Raw genomic sequence first — 21,650 nt, 5'->3', positions numbered from 1 at the left:
AAAGTCTTTTGCCTGTTAGGAAATGTGACACACTTATATAAAGATTGACTTATTTAATCACTTAAGGAAAATCATTGTCTAATGAGCAATAGGCTTAAATAAAATGAACACAAATAACGATCACAAATAGTACTCCAGTTTTGTTCCCCAGTTTGTAACCCAGTTTAGTAAGTCCTAAGCTATCAGACCACTTCACACTTATGACTATGACACACTTATGATTAACCCAAATACACAACAAATACACTATATTGCCAAAAGTATTGGGTCACCTGACCTTTCCTGCTACATGTGGCTCTTTTCCAAACTGTTACCACAAAGCTGGAGTCACTCAATTCTATAGGACGTCTTTAGATGCACTAAATAATCAAATTTTGCATTCACTTGTTGGAAACCCAAATCTGTTCCAGCATGGTGATGCCCCTGTGCACAAAGTAAGCTCCTTGAAGATCTGGTTTACATACTTTGGAGAGGAAGATCTTTCTGCTATAGAGCTCTGATCTCATCCCTACTAAACGTCTTTGGGATGAATTGGAACGCTGACTGCACCCCAGGTCTCCTCACCTACATCAGTACCTGCCTTTCATAATACTCTTGTGGCTGATGGGTCTTTATATTGCAGAAGGTATATCTTTTGTGGCTGTATATATTGAAGGAGACTTGTTCCTGTATGCATGGTAGTGTTCTCATAAAGCCACATACTCTACATATCCCCCGTGATGCAGTCTGTCCTATCAGGATGCAGAGAATGTTACATATTTTATATTTTACACCTGCTTGTAATAATCCCTTATTTAACAACCAGAGAAGAAACATAGGCCATGGTAGGAGTGTTTGGGTACTCACGCTGGCCAGGTAGTCTCTCTCCCAGGTTCGGTTGTATCCCCAATCCAATCTCTCTCCACTCAGAGCGCTCATAGCCGCCACTTTTGCCCGCACTTCTGCCATGTCAGATGGAGGGATGTTCTTGACAATCCGTCTTGCTCTCCATCTAGGGGACGAGGGATATAGAAGCAAAATAAGAGAGAAGATCAATGAGAAAAGCATTTTAGAGAGGTGCATCAGCAAAAGATTTGTGAATATGTGTGTGTCAAATTTTCTGGGTTATCAAAACTATGCGGCTTTCAGCTATGCTGTAGTTAACAAACACTCAAGAATTTATTAATGCCTCTTCAGAACAAAACAGTTAACACTGCCTCTGTTCATTAATGATCTGATGTGTGATTTCAGTAGTGTGTGCTTGCTCGTGTGAGATTTAGGAGGCAAGTGCACCTGCGATGTAGGTGTTGAGTGATTTTGTGGAACTCCAGCAGGGCAGCAGGTGGAGTCGGCCACTCCACGCTCTTCCCGTAGTCCTCCATGTTGCGCACATTAGCAAAGCGTCTTTCCACCTCCCAGAAATGAGCCTTTACTTTGTAGAGCTTATAGCAGCCCATTATGGTGTAGATTGCCCTCATGCGTCGACATCGCATCCGTGCCAAAGCCCCACGCCACACCTACACACCAATAGTCAGGATGGAGAAAGAAACATTAGAGAATGAAAGAACAAACTCATGTTTAACAAGCAAATAAAAGGTCGACAGGTCTATGGGCATATGATATAGTTCACAAAAATATGAAAATAGCGTAAAATATAATGGTAATTGTATGGTGACAATATCAAAAAGCCTTTTTTTCCACATTCGAAATCACACTAGCTTTATAGTTTAAATGTGTGCAAAATATTTGAAAATACAAAAGTGAAACAATTTTGAAAATAGAAAACAAGAATTCAACAAATAACGTCCATCACCTTCTGCAGAAAGAGGACGAGGATGGGAATGAGTGCAGCTCTCTCCTGCTCCAGAGTGAAGAGAGAGCGAGGAGTCCGAACAAACAACTTGGTGTGTCCATAAGCCACGTCTTCCTCAAAGCCGTGCTGGACAATAATGGCCTCCACAGCCTCACGGTCGCTTTCCATAAGGTGATTAGGCCACGTGTACTCACATGTCATCTTATACCTAAAGAAATGCAATGAAAGCTTCAGTTAGAATTTTGCAATGAGAGAAAGTGTCTAAACACATCACGACTGTGAGTAGTAGAGATACTCAGTTACAAAGATTTGTCTTCGTTTTTATTTAGAGTTTAAATATAAAAAATTTATAAAGGTCTATATACATGTACAATAGTTTTATAACCAGCCCTTAAACAGTTTTGGTCAAATTTGTGCAATATCATTGAATGAGTGTGAGATTTCAGACCTTTGCAGGAAGCGTTCGTAGGGCTGTCTGTAGGCAAAGCCAGCTCTGCGAACACGTACGTTTTCCAGCAGGCCGAGGTAGGCCACCTGATGATTGCAGCGTGCTTCATCGAACAGCATTGGAGACTTCGCCTCATTGGGTTTAATGCAGCGCACATAGTACGGCTCCTGCAAGTCGAACACAGATTTTACACACACTGCGATGCACACTTCATGAGAAAGCAATGATGAACGAAGGCCGCCATTCGCTTGCCAGAAAACCCCAGTTTGATCAGCTTCAGCTGGTGACCCTACAACTGCATTACTAATGTACATCAGTTTAGTAGGAATACAGTGTAACTTTGGAAATTTGCAATAGGGCTACATTTACATTACATTTACATTTTTGGCCTTTGGTACACACTTATGCAGAGTGACTAACAACTTAGCAGATAAAATTTAAGGGCCTTGCTCAAGGGCCCAGCATTGGTGGTTTGGTGAGTTCAATGCCTTAACCATTGAGCTACCACTTTCCCCATCTCCACCATGTGTACGGCTACAATATGACATGCACACTAGCTAATGAACCTGGACCACATTTAAAAGTATACAATTATGGGTAAACAAATGGTTGAAAGGCCCCTTTACATAACATGGGAACCTGAGCTTTAAAAAACACTAAAAAACAAAACAGAAGAAGTACTTTAAAGTAAAAATACAACAGTTAAATACAGTGATTCACCACTGAGTGATTATTATGTCATTATATTACAAATAATATTATTTTGTAATAATATGTATATTATTATTTCATGTAATTACTTTGCCGGAACATGTGTATTTGTGGCAGAAACTGATCTGATAAAAAAAACTTTTATTTTTTTAGGTACTGCTACATTGTCCATAATATTCCAACATAAAAAAAAAAGTTGCCTTAATTGTGTAATGTTAAGGCCAATCTGTATGAAAATGGTAAAAAAACAAAAAAACAAAAGAAGCCCAAATTGCATCAGCGTTGTATTTCTGTCCAGAAATTTTACTTCGCATGAAAACACTGACAAACGGACACATAAGATTATTATATATTATGATTGTATCCACACTACATAATAACGTGTAAAAGATGAGTAAGGAGACTGTGCTGGTTCAATTCAGGACAGGTGTCCCCAGTGGTCCAGAATAAGAAAATCCAGTTGGTATCTATGACCCAAAAACAGTGTTCGGCTCAGTTTTGTCCCAAATACACATCATGCATGTCTTGAAAACTGAAACTATTGTAGAAAATAGCATCTGCAAATGTCAAAAGATGAAACGTCCTATAAAGCCATCTCCACAAATGGTAAACTGTCTCAGTGGAGATTCTAGAGAGATTCAACGCTGCTAAAAATAAATCACAAAGACATTCTTATATCATTTTATTGAAATCCAATGAGAGAAAATTAAAAACTGACTGGACAATACAAATTGTGTCCTAACCAATAGAAAACCTCAGATTTCATACCAACTGAGACACTGCAGAATATCTTATTAGATAATGTTCTTTGGATTTGGAAGATCATTTCCTCACCTTGCAGCCGAGTTTATCAATCAGGGCGATTATGGAGTTCTTGAAGAGAGTCGCAGCAGTCAGTGGTCGCTTGGTCACCTCTGTAATGCTCAGCTTCCCCTCAGGCCACATGTCCTTAAGCACTGGGTCTGAACTGAAGACACAGAACAGGATCCACAGTCTTTATATAAAATTTATATCATGACAGATTTTAAAGAAAATTATACTAATACACTAATTATTCACTGAAGGAGGTGATTTTTTGGCATTTCTAAGATACAATAACAGAGGTGTGTCCTCAGTGTTTGTATACATTGAAGGACGTCTGTTTTCTGTTGCTTTAAGATAATAAGTAGGTGGCATGTCTTCTGTGTCTGTACATATTGAAAGAAGTGTGTCCTTTGGGTTTGTCCTCTGTCCCTCAAACCTCCTTAACAACTACGAGGTGGCATCAAAAATTTTTTTGCTCGCTCTGTTTACAAGAAAGTAGTTTATTTGTCTACATTTACACTATCACTACCAATGCTTCCAGCATTCCTGCCACTTTTGGAATGGGTCCTGGAAATCTTCTTCTTTTCGAAGCATGTCAAGCACCTACTGCTATTTGTGCTGGATCTCCACAATGGTATCAAAACTGCGACCTTTGATCTGGATCTTCATCTTCGGGAAGATGTCCGCAGGAGCCAAATCAGGCGAGTAGGGAAGTGAGATTATGTTGTTTCTGGTGAGAAACTCACTTGTGAGGAGAGCTCGGTGACAGGATGTGAACTTGGTCACAGTAGCAAACGTGGTAATGCACACAGGGTCTGATTAGCATCAGTTACACAGCTCCTGATGTACACAGGACAATGTCTTTTGGTACACTGGCTTATGGTCGGTGCTCCCTGTAACTGTGCGTGCAGCCTTATGTGGGCATCTGTTGGCGTGTTACAAAACTAGTCTCGAAACTTTTTGATACCACCTCGTATATATGAAATATACTGTGTATATACATATAGAATTAAATCAGTGAATGGCTGATTATGCATAAAGTACAACTTCATACCAAGTGACACTTTACCTGTTATACATCAGTCGCTTAAAATCCTGAAAGAGCGGATCCTTGTTCTTGTCCAGAAATCCTTCCACCGAGTACCTGTAAGAGTAAAAGTGGATCGCTGGGTATAAGTGCAAACCTGTAAAAGCTCTGCGGGCTGATAAACAACTAAACAGCTCTTAAAATGTGACTCATTCCTGACTGAAATGGCAAGAACTCACACAGAGAAAACAGGTTAACACCAGACTAAACCCCCCTCTGCCTCAACACCGGAAACATATCACGCTGCGTAGAACCCAAACGTGCTAGAATTAACCCCTTTCTCCTTCTTTTCACAACTGGGAATCAGACTGCATGTTACAGAAGTGCACAAAAACACAGCAGCCAATGGTATGTGCTGCTTATGTGAAGTGTTGCAGCAAAATACACTCATACAAACACTCACACACACACACACACACACACACACACACACACACACACACACACACACACACACACACACACACACATGGACACACACAGGTAACCTCTTTTTATATCCCTGAGTCAACACTTTTTCCTCAATTCACGCTTCTCAGTGACTGACAGTGTTTGTGAAAAACGTGACATACTGTACAGTGATGTAAAAGTGTGTGAGGCAGCATAAAAAAAACAAATCACCTGAGGGACTGCCACTGAACCGAATACGTTGAAATTAATTATGAAACAAAGTAGAAAAATGGAGAGGAAATGGCAATTTTTGCTTTGACAAATTGTGAGACTGAAGAGAACCATCAAATAAAATCACTTCTATAACAGGGGTTCCAAAACAATAAAAAGCATTTTACATTATATTATGGTATATTATATATGATAGCATAATCATTGAAACCCCCAAAAAGGGCATCATTTTTGTACTTTTCCATCAGACTCCATGAGTCACACTCTATCTCAAGTGACTTTATTCTCATTGACTGCATTATGGTTTTCCATTAAGGACTCATAATGAGGCGGAAATGATGGAAGACGCGTTAATTGGAATTGGAGAGAAAGAGAAAGAAAGAGCGGGAGGTGGAGAAAATGAATGGATAAAGAGTTAGGAAGCCGGAAAGCCGAATGAGTGATGAAGTAGGTCAGAGTCGGATCAGAGAGTAGGGTCTGGATGAGGGTATATTTAGCAAGAGAAAAGGAAGAATGGCCTGCTTCGGTACAGCCTTAGGGATCCTGCAGTGTGTGTGTGTGTGTGTGTGTGTGTGTGTGTGTGCACATCAGTATGTGTGTGTGTGTGTTTGTGTGTGTTTTGAAGGCAGGTTGACAACTACGTTCTGACAGCTTTGATCCCTCAGGGATGTTATTGTGTAGTGGGTGTGGGAGGCAGAGCGTCTAATAGATGTAGATGTGTGTGTGTGTGTGTGTGTGTGTGTGTGTGTGTGTGTGTGTGTGTGTGTGTGTGTGTGTGTGTGTGTGTGTGTGTGAATTCCACAGAAGTAATCTCATTTAGTAAAACGTATTTTTGTAACCATCTGACCCAATTACAAATGACATTTTGAATGACCAGCTACTGTTTGTGTTGAAATGCCTGGATTTATCCGCCTTCGCATCTGCTCATTCTGATCCTGCATTAACATGCCAAACGCACAAAAAAACACACCTTTAAACCTTTTTCTTTAGAACTCATCTGAAGAAAAAAAAAAAAACGGGAGAAATATGAAGTGAAAAATGTGTCGGCTATTTTCAGTGGCAAGCTTTTTATTCTGATCTGTTCCTCTCCTAGAGCCCAAATTAGGACAGAGCCCATGAGTTACAAAAATAATCAGCAATTGCAGCAACTCTGGGTGCTTTCGAAGGCGTTGCGGTCTCTAAATTAATCAGGTTTGCAATTTAGTAGGGTTGCTGATGGACATGGATGTGTTTCTAATGTACTCTCAGTCATATGCTTACTTGTGACTGTCCTCTTGCAGGTATACTCAATATATTGGAGACATAAACAGTGAAGGTGTAACAATATCGCTCTTAGTTCAACAGACCGCATAATGATGTCATCAATTTGATATAAAACACTACATCCTTTCCATAGACAAATTGTTTTTCTAGGGAAAAATAGCCACATCTGATTTATATTCACTAAGATGCTTACATTAGACATTATATAAACTATATTGCCAAAAGTATTTGGTCACCTGACCTTTCCTGCTTTATGTGGTTCTTTTTCAAACAATTATTTTTCTAATAATAAATTTTTTTATTCACTTGAACTTGGAAACCCAAACCTTGGAGAGGAAGATCTTGCTGCTATAGAGCTCTGATCTCATCCCTACTGAACACCTTTAGGATGAATGTGAACGCTGACTGCACCCCAGGTCTCCTCACCTACATCAATACCTGCCTTTCATAACATCCTTGTGGCTGATAAACACAAATATCCATAAGCACACTCCAAAATCTTGTGGAACATCTTCCCAGAAGAGTGGAGGGAATTTTAAAAGCAAAATGGCACTAAATGTGGAATGCAATGCTCAAAAATCACATGCCAAACTTATGATCAGGTGACCCAATACTTTTGGCAGTGTAGTGTATACTGGGGTTCAAAAGTCCAGAACCTCATCTCAAAAATACAATATTAAATATCCGAAATGTTGCACAATTTCTAGCCCACAAATGAAATTTATGATATTGGCCATGTTTATTTCAATCTTTAAACAAAAGGTCATATATAGATTTACAATTCACTACACCTCCTGTCTCATGTTTCTTACTCTTGGCTGATTGGCTGTTCATGCTCACCATTGTTACCTTTGTTTTACATTTTGGTCTTTGTTGCTTTGTTTATTTTTGGGTCTGGTTTTATTAAAACCCGGCTTCATTAAAAGAATCTTTGCACTTGCATCTGCTTTCTGCTTCATTACATGATAAAAAGAATGGCAACCAATCAATAATTTCCACTAGTGTGCTTAGAATTTTGGACCCCATTTGTATATATTCTCGACAATTGTTATGTATCCTAAAGGGAAAAAAAACGAACCTGGAATTGTCTAAAAATAAATAAATTGTAAAGGGTTTACTTATTAATGAAGAGTCAGCTCTTTTCATAGCTTTCTGCTTGACACACAGTATAATTATAACTAAAACCAGGCTACACAGAAATATATTTTTCAGCTTGCATGATGTAGAGCTGTAGAACTCAGGGGACAACATGGCAACATCCCAGGAGGGAAAAAAACACGACAGTCAGGGCGAGGAGGATTTAACTATCAAACAGCCAGTACGCACTGCTATTGGTAATAACAGAGCTGAGAACAAAGTAAAAGAAAATGCTCATTTGATCATTTTATGATCTATTCATTAACACGATGCAGCATTTGCTCAACCAGTGGCCTGTGCAGTCAAAGAAGGTAGAATGAGGGATTCCCATTCACACTTATGTACCAACCAACCAACCAATTCCCCAAGTCCTGCAACCATGTGTGATGTTTACAGTCGGGTAATAAAGCACCATTTTCCAATCCCAGCTGCTGAGGGAGATGACTACAAACAAAAAGTGCATTTGAGCCAAGCCCCTATATGAAAGTGTGGAGTACAGGGACACCATTTTAATTTGAAACGTTCTAAACAGGCAGATCTTTAAAACCCATATGCAAATGCATATGTTCTTCGTTTAAATATATTTACACAGTGCTGTGTGATTCTTGATTCTGATTAGTGGTGTACATACATATGTGGTGAACATACAGTCTGCCAACAGTTTGCCAACACCACACTGTAAACACTAAATAAAAAATTATAATGTTCTTTAAAAAATTAAACAATTAAATACATTGATAATTTTCTATCTGAGTGTGAGAATGAGCTGTAGTGATGAGGTAAATATGTAATAATGAAATACACCTGCCTTCATATCCTTTATTTACTATATATGGTAAGGCTGAAGTCAAATACTCTTGATTGAGGGCAGAAAAAAGAAGAAATGAAACTCATTGTATCAATGTGTGTGTGTGTGTGTGTGTGTGTGTGTGTGTGTGTGTGTGTGTGTGTGTGTGCGCGTGTGCATGCTGCTTTAGGAAAAATAATCACTTTGGGGTGAGATTACCTCTGCTTCAGATCAGGCCAGTCTTTTGTTGCTACTTTTGCTATATCATATACATGCCCCTCAATCCTTTTGTTTCTTCTTTATAATTTTTCCGTGTTAAATATGCAAAAATATGGGCTACCATAAGGATTCTGTTCGAATTATAACATAGTTCACGTTTCACTTTTAGCTTTTCTCAGGTGGCTTTCTTAGTCAGTTTTCACAACTAGGAAAAAGGAAGCTGAGACTCACGTGACGTCGCCGGCGTAGTGTCGGATGCGGAAATGACGATTAAACTCCATGCTCTTGTCAGTGGGACACAGCTGGGAGAAAAACAGGACATAATGAATGTACTGAACAATAATCCTGTTACCTAATAACAAAAAAACACAAGAGGACACTTAAAAATATATGAGAGTACAATAATTGCATTGATTTGAATTTAGAGGATGCGGTTCATCACTTTTATACAGTTAGTAGATATTATTTTAATGTACACTCCTTTTATTGGGGTAAGAGTTGTCTGTCTGACTGTGTGACTGTGTGTGAATGATGCTCTCTGTTGACCAAAGTGTTCAACTGCAGCACCAGCAGCAAAATTGCACTTTAAAGTTCTGAGGATATCTATCTATCTATCTATCTATCTATCTATCTATCTATCTATCTATCTATCTATCTATCTATCTATCTATCTATCTATCTATCTATCTATCTATCTATCTATCTATCTATTTATCTGTCTATCTGTCTGTCTGTCTGTCTGTCTGTCTGTCTGTCTGTCTGTCTGTCTGTCTGTCTGTCTGTCTGTCTGTCTGTCCTAGATGCCAAACTGCAGGAACTATGCAATAACAATAAAGCTGTATCTATCTACCTTGCGGGATGTGTAGTGAGGGTGCTGCCCGAGCTTGTTGTTCATGCTTTCGAGGCAGACAGTGTCTGTGACTTTTCCGGCAGTGAGACAGGCCTCATCCAGAATGGAGATGATACCCTTATGTGCCTGTTCCACTAGATCCACGATGATCTGGTTATTGAAGTAGTCGATCTGTGCGAGAGGATAACACGATTGGCATTACTGTGACATATTGCATCATTTAGCCTGGATGAAATCAAGAACAAAAGCAAGTACATATCTGTGTGTGAACATGTGCTGAAGGAAGTGATGATGTAAATATGTGATGATGAAACAAACATGCCTTCATGTCATTTTACTACCATATATGGTAAGGTTAAAGTTAAATATTCTTGCCTGAGGACAGAAAAAAGAAAGAAATGAAACGCCTTGTCGTTTTGTGTGTGTGTGTGTGTGTGTGTGTGTGTGTGTGTGTGTGTGTGTGTGTGTGTGTGTGTGTGTTATGCTCACATGTTGCCAGGTAATTCCCTCTCTATGGTACTCCTCCTGCTCCTGTCTGAGGATGAGCTCGATGAAAAGCTGCTGTAGCTTCTCGTTACAGTAGTTAATGCAGAACTGCTCGAAGCTGCAGGAAAACATTACAGTACAACACGAATGACTTAATAAATGCAATATTCTTCAGGAGAAATTGTACATTAAAAGTATAACAAACTGATATTTTTGTTGGGCGTAAATAAATTGATTGCAGAAATTTGACAGAAGGTGTAGCATTAAAAATCTATACTATTTTGAACAAAATTTACATAAAAAAAATGTAAAGACCATAAAAATGGTCATAAGGTCGTAAGGAAAGCATACGATACAGTGTGTGTAACTAATATTGTTGTTAATATTGTTGTTAATATTAATAGCCATCTAACCCTCTCTTTTGCTATTCGAATGAATTATGCCCTCTTCTCAAGTGCGACATTATAGGACTTTCCAGCTTCATGTTGGCTTTCCTTTATTGGGGAAACTTGCACAGTGTTGTTGCTAAGTAAGCAATAAAAACATTGTTTTCTCTGTCCTATCTATCTAATTATTGTGTTTGTGTAATAAATGTGAAACTAACGCTCACCTGTTATTGTCAAAGATTTCGAAACCGTAAATATCCAGCACTCCAATCACTGTGTTTTTGCCATGCAAAGCTGGGTTGTAGTTCTTTACCTCAATCACAGAGTTAATTCGACCAACGATCCAACCAAATAACCGCTCATATAACGCCTACAGGAAGAGAAACAAACCTAAAATTAGGTACCAAAGCATAAAAATAACCCATGCACTAATGTTTTATTGCTATAACAGTATTATAGCATTCTTGGGTAAAATCTATACCATGTGTTTGCATCACTTTAAGACAGTAGGAATGATTTTTTTTGCCATTTAATATACATATTGGGCTTAAACAGGGAATTCTGAAATGTTCAAATTGATTACAATCTATTTGTCTTTGTTTATAAATCCTAATGCATTTAGCTTCCATGAGGTGAAGGATTTTACAAGGGTGAGAGGTAAAAACAAGATATATTGTGTTAAGGGTTTACATTAAATCTCTCTGCTTGTAATGTCTAAAACCAGAATATGTTTAGTAAATAATCATCAAAAAATCTATGCATTTGATGTAAATCTTCTTCTTCTTCTTCTTTCGGCTGCTCCCATTAGGGGTCGCCACAGCGGATCATCCGTCTCCATACCACCCTGTCCTCTATATCTGCCTCTTTTACACCAACTACCTGCATGTCTTCCCTCACCACATCCATGAACCTCCTCCTTGGCCTTCCTCTTTTCCTCCTACCTGGTGGCTCCATCTTCAGCATTTTTCTACCAATATAATTCATGTCCCTTCTCTGCACATGTCCAAACCATCTCAATCTCGCCTCCCTCACCTTGTCACCAAAACATCCTACATGTGCTGTCCCTCTAATAAACTCATTTCTAATCTTGTCCATCCTCGTCACTCCCAACGAAAACCTCAACATCTTCAGCTCTGCTACCTCCAGCTCCACCTCCTGTCTTTTACTCAATGCCACTGTCTCTAATCCATACAACATCGCAGGTCTCACCACAGTCCTATAAACTTTCCCTTTCATTCTTGCAGATACTCTTCTATCACAAATCACTCCTGTCACTCTTCTCCACCCACTCCACCCTGCCTGCACTCTTTTCTTTACTTCCCTAACACACTCTCCATTACTTTGCACTGTTGACCCCAGGTACCTGAACTCCTCCACCTTCTCCACCTCTTCTCCCTGCAACCGCATCACTCCACTGCCCTCCCTCTCATTCACACACATGTACTCTGTCTTACTCCTACTGACTTTCATTCCCCTTCTCTCCAGCGCATATCTCCACCTCTCCAGGCTCTTCTCAACCTGCTCTCTACTCTCACCACAAATCACAATATCATCTGCAAACATCATAGTCCAGGGAGACTCCTGTCTGACCTCGTCCGTCAACCTGTCCATCACCACTGCAAACAGGAAAGGGCTCAGGGCCGATCCTTGATGCAGTCCAACCTTCACCCTGAACCAGTCTGTCGTACCTACTGCACACTTTACTGCCGTCACACTGTCCTCATACATGTCCTGCACCACCCTCACATACTTCTCTGACACACCTGACTTCCTCATACAATACCACAACTCCTCTCTCGGCACCCTGTCGTACGCTTTCTCTAAATCCACAAACACACAATGCAGCTCCTTCTGTCCTTCTCTATACTTCTCCATCAACATCCTTAAAGCAAATAAGGCATCTGTGGTGCTCTTCCTCGGCATGAAACCATACTGTTGCTCACAGATGGTCACCTCTTCTCTCAACCTGGCTTCCACTACTCTTTCCCATAACTTCATGGTGTGACTGATCAACTTAATTCCCCTGTAGTTACTGCAGGTCTGCACATCTCCCTTATGCTTAAAGATCGGTACCAGCACACTCCTTCTCCATTCCTCAGGCATCCTCTCCCCTTCCAGAATCCTGTTAAACAATCTGGTTAAAAACACCACTGCCATCTCTCCTAAACATCTCCACGCTTCTACCGGTATGTCATCTGGTCCAACCAACTTTCCATTCTTCATCCTCTTAATCGCTGCTCTCACTTCCTCCTTACTAATCCTATCTACATCCTGCTTCACTAACTCCACATCCTCCAACCTTCTCTCTCTCTGATTTTCCTCATTCATCAGCTGCTCAAAATACTCCCTCCATCTTCTCAACACACTCTCCTCACTAGTCAACACATTTCCCTCTCCATCCTTTATTGCTCTAACTTGCAGTACATCCTTCCCAGCTCGGTCCCTCTGCTTGGCCAATCGGTATAAATCCTTTTCTCCTTCCTTAGTGTCCAACCTCTTATACAGTTCCTCATATGCCTTTTCCTTGGCTTTCGCCACATCCCTTTTAACCTGCTGCCGCATCTCCTTGTACTCCTGCCTACTTTTCTCATCACTCTGTCGATCCCACTTCTGTTTTGCCAACCTCTTCCCCCTAATGCTCTCCTGCACTTCCTCATTCCACCACCACGTCTCCTTGTCTTGCTTTCTATTTCCAGATGTCACACCAAGTACTTTTCTAGCTGCCTCCCTCATCACTCCTGCAGTAGTTGCCCAATCATCCGGCACCTCTTCACCACCACCGAGCCCCTGTCTGACCTCTTCCCTGAACCTCACACTACACTCTTCCTCCTTCAGTTTCCACCATCTTATTCTTCTTTCAAACCTTACTTTCCTCCTCTTCTTCTTCGCCTCCAAAACCATCCTACAGACCACCATCCGATGCTGTCTAGCTACACTGTCCCCCGCCAACACCTTACAGTCTCCAATCTCCTTCAGGTTGCATCTCCTACACAGAAGATAATCCACCTGTGTGCACCTTCCTCCACTCTTATACGTCACCCTATGATCCTCCTTCTTCTTAAAATACGTGTTCACCACTGCCATTTCCATCCTTATGCATTTGATGTAAATATTTGATGTAAATAAATACATTTGTTTTTCAGGTGATTAATTATGATGTGATGTAAAATAAAATGTAAAAGTTTCCTGTTTGTACAGGAATGAAGCACCTTGGCAAATGCGTCTCGGCCGTAGCTGGCCTCCTGCTCGCTGTGCCCTTTCGAGATGACCTCACCACCCCCTGTGGCCACCGTACGATACAGCAGTGCTTTATACACACTCTCGTCCTCAGACGCTGTGAGCTCAGCAATGTGTTTCACTGCATCCCCTCCGGCCAACTCCACACTCTCTCCATCACTCACGAACTGCAGGTTTCCCTGAGAACAACAAGGAAAAAGCTCAGGCGCACGGTTCAATCAGAAATATGATATAATAAAAATATAGATTTATTACATTTATTTAATTTTAATATAAAAAAATGGCTTTTTATTTCATTGCTTAGTGAGTAAATTGTTTTATATTAGAGGTACAATCATATAATCCTGTTTTATATGATCTATAATTATGACATTATCCAAAGCTTTATGATTGGATAAAGTTTAAAATAAATGCTGCACAAATGAATACATTAATAAATAATAAACATGTATTATAAATTTAATAATGGGAATAAATGATTTTATTAATTTAATAATCTCAGGTATTAAGATTATTTAAAATTATTTAATAATAAAATCACTTTATTAATAATTACAATTATTTTAATATCAAAATTTTTGTTTTTATTCAAATGGCAAGTCAATTCAACTGTTTTAGTTATAAAATATATTCACTCTAGCAACCAGATGGACCATTTTTCTTCTAAATCTTTCATTACTGAGACTGAATCTGTATTTGATGCTTAATTGTACCAGCAGAAGGATGGTGGCCAGGATTTTGTAGATGGAGTTGATTTCTTCCTGACTGTACCCGATCACTTTCAGTGCACTCAGCACTTCCTTGTGACACCTCCGGTCATCAGTGGAAGTCTGAGAGAGGGCGAGAGCGAGAGAGAGAGAGAGAGAGAAAGAGAGAGAGAGAGAATGGAGAGATGTCAGAAAGAGAGTGTATATAAGTGCATTGAATGGAATGTGAATGTTAACTACACTATATGGACAAGTTTGTGGACACCAGGACTACCAGATTGGTATGTTCTTTCATAACATCCTATTCCAGATGAAGTCCATATTTTCTATCATAATATCCTCCACTTCTCTGGTAAAATGTTGCACTAAATTTTGGAGTGTACATATGGAGATTCAGGTACTAATCTAGGGTGAGGCCTGAGATGCAGTCAGTGTTCCAATTCATCCCAAAAGTGTCCAATATCTCACTTAAGATCTTCCACTTCAACCCATGCAAAGCATATCTTCATTGAGCTGGCTTTGTGCACATGTTGGAACAGGTTTGTGTCTCCTAGTAAAGTGAGGGGAACATTTTATACTACTGGATGCAAAGGCAATTGTGTGCCTCCAACTTAATGTTAACAGTCTGGAGAAGACCCACATATGGCTGAAAAACTCAGGTGTCCAAATATTTATATTCATGTAGTCTATGATAAAGTTTAAAGATATTAGTAAACAAAAATAAAATGGGAGTGTGTGTAAGAGAATGATGAATTAGATAAACACATTAAGGTGAAATGGGTAGCGCTTACAGTGACTGAGGAGCCCTGGCTGGTGTACAAGTACTCTGAAGGATCGTTGTCAAGATGGAGGGACTTCAGCAGGTCTTCAGAGCCTCCACGTAACAACTAGCACACACACACACACACACACACACACACACACACACACACACACACACACACACACACACACACACACACAAACACAATAGCATCACAATGTTATACAGTCGCATTCGCCCTATATTTATATTAAAACATTTATAACTTTTCCTTAAATCCTTCACAAAGCAGATCACTCAATATCTTATAAACCCTTCTGACTTTGTAGCTAAACTAACATCCCCTATATAATATAATTCAGATATAATTCTGTATATTAGTTCATAAGGGTTTGATAGCTAATAGAAGTGTTACACTATCTGATTGCCACTATCTGCATCAGTTGAGTGCTTCGAATATTCATTTCTTTATCGCTCTTAAAATGAAAGACAAGCAGTGGGAGTGGCCTAAACCAATCTTTTCTTCTAATCTATTATTAAATACCAAGCCTACCACACTGTGAACTCTAGAAAACAATAAAACAGAGAAAAGGAAATGTCGGCACTGTGAGCATGGTATGAATAGCAAAAGCTATTATTTTTCTTGTGCCTGTCTGTGGTATATTCTCAAGCGCGTTTTACTAAAATATACACAAGCTGTATTGTGTAGCACTTATTTTGCCCAGCGAGCTTTATATATTGACCTCCTCGTGACTATATAAAAATAAAAATCTCACGCTTGCATGAAAGGCTTATTTTATTGTCTGCAGGAGGCTTGATGCACATTACACATCTAGTCATAAGCAGATACTAAAAATAGCATAAAAATGAGGTCATGCCTCCTAATCAGATGTGTATAGCAAAGCCAAACTATGTTTCTTCCCATAAGTAGTAGACTACACACACACACACACACACACACACACACACACAAAACTTCATTGAAGTTTTTTGCACAAACAACTGCTGCCTGCTAAGATTTATTAGATGGATAAGTGATTTGCGTTAGCTCAAATTTAGCTTCGTGTACAGATCTGTGCTACACTGCTACAGTGTTGTGTTGTTTTGTGTTGTGTTGTTACACTGAATGCTGTTTGCACACATTTGCACACATGCACTTTATGTAATATCCTGACTGAGGTTAAAGTTCTAGTTAAAGGTGTCATCTTGTCTTTATTTATGTGGTTTCATGTAGCACCTCCATGTAGTCCTAGACAAATGTTGTGTTGTTGTACTGTACTGAATATAGATGAAATGACATAAAAGCCAGTTGATTTGATTTCGTATCCTTTATGCTAACCAAATGCATTATCGGTTCAACATGGAGAATGTTGGAAACTGTTTCACCTGCATCCTTAAGGATTCCTTCATCTCAAAAACAGCATGAATTTCACACAAATCTTTTCACATCTACGTTTGGTATACTTTTTTATTCTATAGTACATCTCACCTGGTAGAACGAGTGGAAGTTTCTCTCTCCCTCTTGCTGTTGGATGACCCTTGACTACACAGGATTCAAAAAGGAATGTAAGAGTTAAAAAAACAACAAATGACTGATGCTTAAGTTCAATTTAACACTCTGATCTCTTAATTCATAATATAGTAATATCCGATATAAACTATTGTATGTGGTAGTTTTGGCGGCTATGTATGAGAGTATTAGAGCTCTGTATTATAAGATGATGTACAGTATGTATTAACACCCAGGAGAGCCACAGTGGGCATAGTTAATTAACAGGATAAATTACTACCCACGTTTCACTTCTATGTTTCAACACCTTCCCAGCAAAAACCACATCTATGATAGAGTTGTGAGGGAAGGTCAAAAATAAAGTTGACGCTTTTGAAACTAATGACTAACCACAGCTACATAAGCACGTTCACATATATCTGAGCGTATACTTTCAAGATGTTAAATATAAACAATGACAAGCACACAGGTTTTTTTTTTTGCTGTTCTGTGGTAAAGCTGGAGAAATTTCTGTGCTTATCAGTGACATCTTGTTAAGCTTAATAGCACAGTATCTCAGCCATTGTAATAAACACGTACACAAACACAGAAAAACACAAGCTTAAATAAAATAAACAGGGTCGACACTGTTTGCTGTAAAGCAGTAATCATGCTGTGTTTCTTCCAAAGAAACTATAAAGCTGTAATTCTAACTTCCAGTATCTGAGTGAAAACTCTGACCTTCTCCAGCAGGTAGTTGTTGATGTGTCCTCCTGTTGGGTCTCCGTTGAAATTAAAGTTAATATCCATGTACTTTCCAAAACGGCTCGAGTTGTCATTGCGGTTGGTCTTGGCATTCCCAAATGCCTCCAACACACAGTTTGATTTTAGGAGCACGTTCTTCACACTGAAATATAGAAGTATTAGGAATAAAACCTCTAAGCTGTGATGTTATAGAGGCTTTTACTTGCCACATGTACACTGACACACAGGGAAGTTTATTATTCCATGATACAGCCCCCATCCCCCAAAAGCAGAAAGGATTAAGGGCCTTGCTCAAGGGCCAAAAATTGGCAGCTTGGCTAATGATCAAACCAGGTTCTTTTCAATCAGCAACCCAGAGCTTTATCCATCAAGCTATCATGGTTATATAATTGGAGCAGAGTCACTCATCATCCAAAATTTGAACAATGCATGTGAAATTATTGATGGATAATTGACTCAACATACAGATAATTGACTCATCATCCCAAATATGATTATTTACAAAAAACAGCATTTTATTTCTTCTACAGCTATTTGTAAAACATATTCAAGACTTTCCAGAGAACTTTAAAGCACTGACTGTAGAGATCCCAGCCATAAATTATTGAAAGAAATATTTCTTTACAGAAATAAATATATATTTTATATTTTTAAATGAATCATTGGTCTTAGATATATATATAGTGTCAGGGATCCACCAGCCACGCCTTCTCCTAACCCTCATATCCACCCTAGCAGCTCACCTGATTACTAATCATCATCACCTGGGTCACATCAGTCACCACCATATATAAACCCCAGTCGTTCACAGTCTCACCGTCCGTTCTACAGCTTAGGCCTACGAACATTGTGGACTCTCTCACCCTTTGTGTTTACATCACGCTTCATGTGTGTTGGACGTTTCTTTTGTTTTCTGTATTTCTTTTGTGTTTTAGTTCATGCCTGCGTGTTGTTCTGCTTTGCTCTTTCATTTCTTGAGTGACTTAAGTAAACACGTTTCTTGTACATTCAACCTCCGGTTTCCTGCGAGTTCTTGTGCCTGACAGAAGAACGGACTTTTAACAAAACCGAAGGGCAACAGGGAAAGGAGCTAAACCGCGTTACCTCGGTATGGAGGATCAGCCCGCAGCCGCGGCTGCGGATTTGGTTGACCAACCCGCGGTCGCGATTCCTCCCTGTTCAGCTTTCGGCAGCCCGGTTGCGCTCCCGGCTTCTTTTTCTGGAAACACGGCTGAGTGCCAGGGCTTCCTGCTTCAGGTATCCCTGTATATCGAGATGCAACCCCAGAACTTTCCCAGCGAACGAGCTAAGGTCTCGTTTTTGATATCCCTTCTCTCCGGAAGAGCGCTCGCGTGGGCAGCAGCGAGCCCGGCGCTGACGTCATTTGCCGCTTTCACTGGGCATTTCGCCGAGGTCTTTAGCACCGCCCCCGGGGATACCTCAACGGCAGATCAGCTGCTGAACATCCAGCAGGGAACTGACAGCGTTTCGGGTTACAGCCTCCGCTTCCGTACTCTGGCGGCATCTGCTGGCTGGAACGAGAAGGCGCTGCTGGCTGTGTATCGCAGGGGGTTAAACCAAGAGCTCCGGCTGGCAATGGCCACCTTTGATGACACCCTAGGACTAGAGGCGTTTCTTCAGAGATCTATCCGCGTTTCTCAACACCTGACTGCTGGCCGGTTTCCCCTGCACGACCCAGCGCCCGCCATGGCGGCATCAGCAGCTCCATTGCCGGAACCCATGCAACTCGGCTCACAGCGACTATCTCAGCAGGAAAGGGAGCGCCGACGGGCGACTCAGGCCTGCCTCTACTGTGGATAAGGAGGACATCGCGTGGCCCAATGCCCAGTTAGACCTCCCCGTCGGACGGTGAGTAGTGTCACTCTTACTTCTGACATTACTCATTTGTCCACACTCCAGGTCACCTTAAAAACCCCCGCTCACTCTTTATCTGTCATTTCTCTGGTCGACTCAGGATCAGCGGGAAACTTCATCTCACAGGCGTGTCTAGAACGCCTCCAGCTACGCCGGCAGCGGGGATCTCAGGAACTAACCGTGCAGACTATCCAGGGACGTCCTTTAGGACGGGGTAAGGTGAAGCACTGCACGCCCCCTATCACCCTCCAGGTCGGAGTGTTACATCACGAGGAAATCCAGCTTCTCGTACTGGAGGATTTGACAGTGGACGTGATCCTAGGTCGTCCCTGGTTAGCCAAACACTCCCCTACTTGTTCCTGGGACCCGTGTGACATCTTGGAGTGGAGCCCCACCTGCCGGCAGACATGCTTACATCCACTCCCGACTCCACCCCGGACCACCTTGACCTTGGCAGCAACTCGAGTTGAAGGAGCAAAACAACCCTCTCAGGTGGAAGTCCCCCAGGTCTACCATGCTTTCTCGGACGTCTTCAGCGAGGAGGCTGCTACCAGGTTACCCCCACACTGGCCATGGGACTGTGCCATTGAACTGAAGCCCGAAGCTAAGCTACCGAAGGGACGGATATACCCCTTGGCAGCCCCGGAACACCAAGCGATGGAGGGTTATATCCAGCAGGCCCTCCGTCAGGGTTTCATTACACAGTCAACCTCTCCGGCGGCTTCCAGTTTCTTTTTTGTGGCCAAGAAGGATGGGGGTTTGCGGCCGTGCATCGACTACAGGGGCTTGAACGCACAGATCTCCCCGCTTCCATATCCACTCCCCCTGGTCCCGGCAGCCTTGGAGGAACTACGGGAGGCTCGCGTTTTCACCAAACTAGACCTCCGAAGTGCCTACAACCTGGTGCGCATCCGAGAGGGGGACGAATGGAAGACGGCCTTCATCACTCCCTCAGGCCATTACGAGTACAGGGTCATGCCGTACGGGCTCTCCATTGCTCCAGCCGTCTTTCAGACCTTCATGAACGAGGTTTTCCGTCCTTTTCTCCATCGGTTTGTGATCGTTTACATCGACGACATCCTGATCTACTCACGTACGCTACAAGAACACCATCAACACGTCACCCAAGTCCTAGAACGGCTGCGAGAACACCGACTGTACCTCAACCTCTCCAAGTGTGAGTTTCACCATTCGGAGACGCAGTTCCTAGGTTACGTCATCGACGCAGCAGGCATCAGGATGGATGAGAGAAAAGTGACGGCCGTACGAGATTGGCCGGCCCCCACCACGATCAAGGAGCTCCAAAGGTTTCTAGGGTTCGCTAACTTCTACCGCCGGTTCATAGGAGGTTTCAGCCTGGTTACCGCCCCGCTCACATCACTATTGCGTGGTAAGGCCAAGGTCCTTTCCTGGACCCCGGAGGCACAGAAGGCTTTCGGGGAACTACGCAAGAGGTTCTGTACCGCCCCAGTTCTTCGTCACCCTGACCCTCAGCTCCCGTTCGTCGTCGAGGTGGATGCATCCTCCACGGGAGTAGGGGCCGCCCTCTCCCAGCGTTCAGGGAACCCCCCGCGGCTCCATCCCTGTGCTTACTACTCAAAGAAGTTATCCTCCGCTGAACAGAACTACGACATAGGTAACCGGGAACTCCTGGCCATCAAGCTGGCCCTGGAAGAGTGGAGACACTGGCTGGAGGGGGCCGCTCATCCTTTCATAGTCATCACCGACCACAAGAATCTCCAGTACCTCCGCGAGGCCAAGCGTCTAAACCCCCGTCAGGCGCGTTGGGCTCTCTTCTTCACCAGGTTCAACTTTAGCATCACATATCGGCCAGGGTCAAAGAACCGCAAGGCTGATTCGCTCTCCAGGGTCTATGGGCCTGAAGAACCCGTCGAGTCAGGACCGATCTTGCCTCCCACGCTCATTTTGAGTCCCATTGTGTGGGACATGGACGGGGATATTCGCGCGGCCACACGGAGGTAACCCGCGCCCCCTGGTTGCCCCGGAAACCGAACCTATGTGCCACAAGAATGCCGACAGACCCTGCTCAGGTCTGTTCACGAAAACCCAGGCTCGGGGCACCCGGGTCGGAAACAAACCCTACGTCTGGTTCAGGGACGTTACTGGTGGCCCAGGATGAGCGATACGGTGGCGGAGTTCGTCCGGGGCTGCAACACCTGCGCCATGTCAAAGACCCCCCGGCATCTGCCAGTGGGTAAACTC

At 41.9% G+C, this 21,650-nt stretch overlaps 1 protein-coding gene across 1 annotated transcript in view; it reads right to left on the bottom strand.

The window, feature by feature from the left end:
* Positions 1-21,650, bottom strand: part of myo1g (myosin IG) — a 41,888-nt gene that overhangs the window by 14,412 nt on the left and 5,826 nt on the right. Inside the window, exons 4-19 of the mRNA XM_083545368.1 lie at positions 17,529-17,694; positions 16,788-16,841; positions 15,327-15,422; positions 14,542-14,658; positions 13,801-14,007; positions 10,816-10,961; positions 10,209-10,323; positions 9,720-9,890; positions 9,101-9,171; positions 4,825-4,899; positions 3,786-3,918; positions 2,241-2,407; positions 1,793-2,000; positions 1,273-1,496; positions 847-991; positions 1-12 (exon numbers count right to left, since the gene is read on the bottom strand). The exon at positions 1-12 is cut by the window's left edge and continues 93 nt beyond it. Of these exons, the coding sequence (XP_083401494.1) occupies positions 1-12; positions 847-991; positions 1,273-1,496; positions 1,793-2,000; positions 2,241-2,407; positions 3,786-3,918; positions 4,825-4,899; positions 9,101-9,171; positions 9,720-9,890; positions 10,209-10,323; positions 10,816-10,961; positions 13,801-14,007; positions 14,542-14,658; positions 15,327-15,422; positions 16,788-16,841; positions 17,529-17,694 (2,107 nt within the window). The remainder of the gene's footprint in view (positions 13-846; positions 992-1,272; positions 1,497-1,792; positions 2,001-2,240; positions 2,408-3,785; positions 3,919-4,824; positions 4,900-9,100; positions 9,172-9,719; positions 9,891-10,208; positions 10,324-10,815; positions 10,962-13,800; positions 14,008-14,541; positions 14,659-15,326; positions 15,423-16,787; positions 16,842-17,528; positions 17,695-21,650) is intronic.

Source organism: Silurus aristotelis, assembly GCF_946808225.1.
Source record: "Silurus aristotelis genome assembly, chromosome: 6".
Taxonomy (NCBI): Eukaryota; Metazoa; Chordata; class Actinopteri; order Siluriformes; family Siluridae; genus Silurus; species Silurus aristotelis.
This window is presented reverse-complemented; position numbering and strand designations above follow the sequence as displayed.